Here is a 6,405-nt window from a genome sequence, read left to right as displayed (position 1 = left end):
AAAGAGCTTGATCTAAAACTAAAGTAAGCTAACATTTTTGACCAAGATAACAGTCATAAACATGTTTAAAATTTAGAATAAATATTTATTAAATTTTCAACAATTATATCCATTATATACATTGACCGTTTTACAACTGATTGGTACATTTGCAGTTTATTGCAGTGTGAGGATTCAGGAAAACTGGTGATAAATACCATAAGCTCAAAGCTCTTGGGAAAGGATAGCTTGCAAGTTTGAAGATGGCGAATGATTTTTAGTATAATCCAGATTCACTAGATTTGCCACGTTCCAGTTGAAAGGCAGACAATAACACATTCATCATTTTGAAAGTATATCTAGTATTGTCCCTGGGTGTTCTTGGAATTATATATTGTCCCTATCTCTTTAAACCAAACAGTGACTGCATCGATAAAACCTGGGCATACTTCTGATGTCAGAAATTTTAGGCATTTGCCTTTTTTTTTTACAAAAACACTGCCAGAATTTTGAGGCAGTTATAATGTGAGAAATTGATGGACACTAGTAGTGGTCTATGGTCCATCTTTCAGTGTGTATTCTAGCCAAGTTTCAAGGCAGGAGTGGCTAGCAGCAAAGCTACACTAAGTGGGTGGGATTTCCAAAGCAGCATTCATGCAATATCTGACAGTAACCTCAACTCTGTATTCCTGCCAGCCCCGATAACCCATCTATTCATCTGTCTAAAGAATATTCAAGGACTATACTTAAATTATACTAAGGACATCTTCAGAAACTCTTGATATGGGTTATAATTCAGTGTCACTGACCCACCAGTCAGTGGAAATAGAGTATCTCATACTGTACCCTCCAGACTTGGGATACCAGAAAATTCACACTCTGTGGTACACAGAGTTTCAATCATTTATACACAGATTACATTCCGCCCATCAAATTTGAAAAGCCATGATGCTAATATTACATTTGGATATTAGTATGGAGTTGATCATTTTCATTCCAAATCAGAACTTAATGTGGAGCAATCCCTCAAATGTTCAAGGTTTTCAACTGTATGAATAATAAAGTTAATATTGTCCTGCGGCAACACATATGATGCATTGTTTTTGAATTTCGTGATCAGGGATTCTCTAGATAGTGGGTTTCTCCAATGTCCATAAAAGGTGTCACATCTTCCACGGAGCACATCTTTGTTCTTCAGAACCAGAACCACTTCTCCATACATTTTCTCAAAGTTGGCCACGTTATCTTCGGGATGTTGGAGCTCCACTTTTTTGAGTAACTCATTAAGAGCGTCTCGCTGCAGGTTGGCTTCACTGAATGATTCAATGCTCACATCTCCATCCAACAATGCAGAGCATGCATTGAATTGGAAGGAATGGCGAGCTTCATGTTCTGTCTTTGGGAATGGTCTGTTGATGTACCGGGAAACAGGGACACGCAAAATGATCTTCTCAATCATAGAGGGTGAAAAAACACCCTCATTGATAGTTGCTAGTTGCCTCACTGAGACAGCAGCATCTACCACCCAGTGCATGCCCAGATGAGCTGGGAAGCGCTTAAATGCAATGTCTTGCTCTTCCAGCAGAAAGCTTGTCTGCTCTAGTGGTGCTATCTCCTGAGGTTGATAATCACCATAGAAAGCAGAAAATCCAAAGCAGCCAGGGGTATCATCCAGAATGCTAGCATTTCCCTCCATCCCATTTGAGGCTAGGATGGCTGCCTCAAAGCCCAGCCGTGCAGCATTGCCAATGTGGATGGGTTTTGCCTGGGTGGCTGCATTGGCCATTGGTGCCCCTGCAAGTGAAGCTGCAATAGCCAGGGCATTAACACATTGATTGGGCTCAAGCTTGAGAAATTTAGCAATGGCTGCAGCACTGCCCATTGGCCCCACAACACTTGGAGGGTGGAACCTGGAAGATAAAAGCATATTCAAATCAGATACTATTGCTGTGTTGTTACTGTTGCTTTATATGAAACTATACCAATAGATTTTACAGTAAATGCTGTGATACTTTGATAACGTGCTATTTTATGGATTAGATTTGTATAATGTGTAGCTTCTGTAAAATGTACTGCAGTTTCTCACCGTCAATGCTAACAATCCTTCGAAAAGCAGAGACTTAACCAAGAGAGACAAGGTGAGCAATTGGCACCTAGGAACACCACTACCTGCACGTTCCCCTCTGTCCCCTCCTAGACTGACCCAGAAATATAATGCTGCTCCCTCATTATCACGCGTCTCAACCCTGGAATACCTTGCCTGGTGATATTAGAGGTTGGCAAGAAAACCTTCCTACCCTGCAACGCCTATATCATGAAAATAAAGTGGCGCAGCGGGAGAGTTGCTGCCTTACAGTGCCAGAGATATTGTAAAAGGGTTCGATCCTGATTCCGGGTGCTGTCTGTGTAGAGTTTTACATTCTCCCTATGACTGGATGGATTTTCTCCGGGTTCCCCACTGGGCTCCCTTCCCGCACTACAAAGACATGCAGGTTTGTAGGTTGCGTAGGAAGGAACTGCAGACGCTGGATTAAATTGAAGAAAATGCTGGAGTAACTCAGTGGGACATGCAGCATCTCTGGAGAGTAGGAATGGGAGACTTTAGTCTGAAGAAGGGTCTCGACCCGAAACGTCACCCATATCTTCTCTCCAGAGGTTTGTAGGTTAATTGGTTTCAGTAAATTGTTGCTCGGTTTGTTGGTTGGGTTTCAAATCCTCTTCTACAGATTTGTTGGTTGGGTTTCAAAAATATATAAAGGCCGCGTAGATGTCACCGGTCTGAATACAATAGAAACAGCAAAGACTGGGTTGTGACTGGTTAAATGTGGGTTTTTTTAAACTGCGAAATTAAATAACTACCAGCCAAACTTTCACAATTAATAATTTGGAAAAGATTTCTCCCTTAATTGTATCTTTCTTTTCCTCTTACTGTTTCACTTTCTTAACATGAGTTGGCACCGGATTAAATAGTCTAGATTCCACGCACAACCACAGTAATTTACGACTGCTTATCGGAAATACTACACTGCAAATTACTGCAGTCACTATTCTGCTGAAAGATGAACATGAGACGTTGGCGTTTCTTCCTCCGCAAGTTGCTGACTAGCTGAGTATCTTCAGCATTTTCTGTTTTCATTCCTCAATTTGATTGACCAAGGAGAGACACACTGGCGTTGGCAGAGAGTGCTCTCCGTTGTACATGGGCCACCAGCCAAAAAACACATTGACGGCGCAGGAAAGGATGGTGGGGAGAAGAGAGGAGGGATGGTGGACTGGAAGGGGCAAGGCAGGGGCGGGGCGGGGATGAGTGGAGACTCCGCAGTGTATTTTTTTGATGGTACACATTATACAAATGGGTTCCGACCCGAAACGTCACCCATCCTTTTTTCTGCAGAGATGGTGGTTGACCCGCTGAGTTACTCCGGCACAGTATATCCCAGCATCTGCCGTTCCTTTCTACACATACATATCTGCAACTGTATTCTAGACACACTAAACGGCACAATTTGATCTATTTTTTCCAGAAACACTATTAAACTCTTAATAAAATCAATGTTTTAAGTTTAGCGCCAGGATCTTACCTCTTGGGGATGTTCTGCGCCTCCTGGGAGAAGCGCATCAAGCGGCCCTGAATTTCAATGCCCACGTTGAAAGCCAGCAGTAAGTCGGCGCCACTGGGTTTGGAGTTCTCTGGCAATAGCTGGGCGGCCGCCAGGAGGGCGGGTAGCACAGCCCCCGACGGGTGAGTGGCCGGGTGCCAGGTGTCGTCGAAATCCATGGAGTGGACCTGGGGGTGAAGAGGCAGCATCCAGATTAGTCGGTGCAACAACAACCAATGGCCAGACGTCTCCGAAGGATACGAGGCGGAGTGTGTTTTTAATCGTTAATGGAGTTGCTGTGTCTAGATTCAGTGCGACGTAACACAGGGGCTGCCGATAGTGTACAAATAACTTACCGCCACTCCATTGGTGAAAGCAGCCAGAGTTGGGGAAAGTTTTAAACCACCCCGTCCATACACCGAGCTGATCGGGTCTTGGCTGTACATTTGCTGTCAGAAGAAAGAATGGGGAGAGGTTAGGAATGGAGAAAATGCGCGCATACCAAGAACTGTGTCCGGCCAATGGGTCTAGAGACCGGAGCCGCCACTCCCTCTACATTCAGGTCCACAGAGGTCGCGGACGGTGTAAAGCGGGCAAAGGGACTCGGCGACGGATTCTTCACGCACTTTCACCCAACCAGAATTACTCCTTGCGTTTTGTGCCGTAAACTTTGAGAATCAGCTCAAAGTTTTCTCCAAGATTACTAACTCGTCAAAATGCTGGAGGAACTCAGCGGATCAGACAGCATCTGTAGAGGAAACCGGAGAGGTGAAGTTTCCATCGTCTGAGGAAGGGTCTCGACGTGAAACATCACCTATCCATGTTCTCTCGGGATGCTGCCTGATCCACCCACTGTGTTGCTTCAGCATTACCTTTCTTGGGTAAATCGCCATCCGCAATTCCTTATGTCTACAATTACAGATTTGTTCTATTTTTATTTTATTTTTGCACTCAACTTGCTCGCTGTTCAGATAGTCTTAAATAAATGCACACCTGGCGGCGCTATACCGAGATGTGAACTCTGCTTAACAATGAATTAACTTTCTACATAAATAATTCACTTAGCTTGAGCTATCCGCCGCATCGAAGGAAACTCGCCCAGTTTAAGGCGGGAAGTTCAAAGATAGGTAAACGAGTAGTGATTTGGCGCGGGGTATTGCGATAACTGTCCGCTCGCAGTTAGTTCACGTTGAAATTACCTGGCAGTAGTTCAGGCAGATGTCAAAAACATGACTGGTGCTGCCCAGTAGCCCGACACCAATGTTGTCCAGAATCATGCGCTTACTCCTCCGCAGAACCACATCCGAGAGATGATCAGCCTGAACCCCATAAATAAACGAGGCGAAGCTGCCAGTTACCGTCTCTTTCAAGTCCGGGGCGATAATAGCTAACAGGAGAAAGAAACAAGCTCTGTGAAGATGTATGGAATTATGGGGTGGGTCTTGGTAGAACAGTGAATGTATAACTACAAGCTCTACAAGAGTTAAATACAAGTCTAGAACTTGTCACTAAAACGGTAACAGAAAAAAGAACAATCAAGGCACCAGGTGCAACATTTTCTGGTAAAGTGAGCGGATTTCGCAGTGATATCGCTCGGATGTTGGAAGTGATACCGTCGCCTCGGATCATGTGTTGCATATGCTGCTTTATTACAGAATGCGAAACTAATTGTCCAATAACAAACACACGATTTAAATCATTTTTCTTTCGACCTTTCACTCTTCAAGTGACAACTTTAGCACTGATTTTAGAGCCATGGTGGTACGAATTGAACAATTTCGCATTCGAAATTTTATAAAAATTTAAGAAAATCTTAAAGCAACAGAACTAAGATTTCGCATAATCCGTATTCATCTTTATTGTCACAATTACACTGTATAAAGGAAACACGCACGAATACATCAACTGCAAGTAATTTAATTTGCTTTCATACTAGAAACCAAATAGAGGATTTTTTTTTACCTTTCCGAGATATTTTGTGGTACATACGCTTTCCAACTGGTACGGAGGACCGCGTTTTCTAAAGAAGGGCAGAATTTAGAACAGAGTTAGTAATCATTTAAACAAATTGAAATCAAACAAATAAAACATGATTACAACGAAAGGGAACGGTTAATCTTTCGAAACTGTAAAAATATCTACCTGCAATATTGAAAGCATTCTGCTCTCTCTCTCTCTCTCTATCGATCTAGATACGAACGCAGCGAAGATATTTAAGGTCGAGTTTTCTCTAATTCTCCCCTCTTTAATTGTGGATTTATATACCATTTGAGAACCGGGCAACAAAACTCACGTCATTCACTGTCCCAATTTTACACGCCCAATAAACACCCCCTTGATGCTATTATCAGCGATTTGCATAATAAGAATCGCCGGGAATTTCCCTGTTTTCCGCATTTTCTCATTGGAGGACTCAAGTTACAGAAGGCGTTGGCAGCTTCCGAGTTCCCCCGGCTTCGCGTGATGCCCCCCGTGATTTCCCTTGCATGGTGGTAGCTGATAATTTCCTTGTTCATTGCATCTGACCGAATATGTAATCCCCCTTCCACTGAGAAATCTGGGCGCCTCGTGATACAGGTGGCGACCATCAAAAACATTAACATCCCACTGGACATCTCGAGTGATTACGTGCAGATTTTTGCTGAGCCCGCTACTGCCAGATATCAACTGGCCATCCCCAAAGTTAAATTTGTGCATAATCTCTTAATGCAGACACAAAAATGCTGGAGTAACTCATCGGGCCAGGCAACATCCCTGTGGAAAAGGAATAGGCGACTTCTTGGGTCGAAACCCTTCTTCAGTCTGAAGTTACTCCAGCATTTTATGT

At 43.4% G+C, this 6,405-nt stretch overlaps 1 protein-coding gene across 1 annotated transcript; it reads right to left on the bottom strand.

Annotated features, from left to right (window-relative positions):
- Positions 1 to 436: 436 nt before the first annotated feature.
- Positions 437 to 5,985, bottom strand: irg1l (immunoresponsive gene 1, like). Its single transcript, XM_055643768.1, has 6 exons — positions 5,721 to 5,985; positions 5,541 to 5,598; positions 4,778 to 4,965; positions 3,935 to 4,027; positions 3,561 to 3,766; positions 437 to 1,889 (listed from the first exon to the last, which is right to left on the bottom strand). The coding sequence occupies exons 1-6, from the start codon at positions 5,844 to 5,846 to the stop codon at positions 971 to 973; spliced, it is 1,590 nt and encodes a 529-aa protein (XP_055499743.1). The 5' UTR covers positions 5,847 to 5,985; the 3' UTR covers positions 437 to 970.
- Positions 5,986 to 6,405: the final 420 nt, after the last annotated feature.

This window comes from Leucoraja erinacea, chromosome 12, assembly GCF_028641065.1.
Source record: "Leucoraja erinacea ecotype New England chromosome 12, Leri_hhj_1, whole genome shotgun sequence".
Classification (NCBI taxonomy): domain Eukaryota; kingdom Metazoa; phylum Chordata; class Chondrichthyes; order Rajiformes; family Rajidae; genus Leucoraja; species Leucoraja erinaceus.
Note: the sequence above shows the minus strand (reverse complement) of the source record. Positions and strands in the feature narration are given on the sequence as shown.

What these genes read in the sequence shown, in the direction of transcription:
- irg1l (XM_055643768.1), bottom strand. Translation starts at nt 5,846, where the DNA reads ATGGTATATAAATCCACAATTAAAGAGGGGAGAATTAGAGAAAACTCG. An exon ending in CCACAAAATATCTCGGAAAG is followed by an intron (nt 4,966 to 5,540) that starts GTAAAAAAAAAT and finishes TTCTCCTGTTAG; the next exon opens with CTATTATCGCCCCGGACTTG. An exon ending in GCGCAGAACATCCCCAAGAG is followed by an intron (nt 1,890 to 3,560) that starts GTAAGATCCTGG and finishes TTTATCTTCCAG; the next exon opens with GTTCCACCCTCCAAGTGTTG.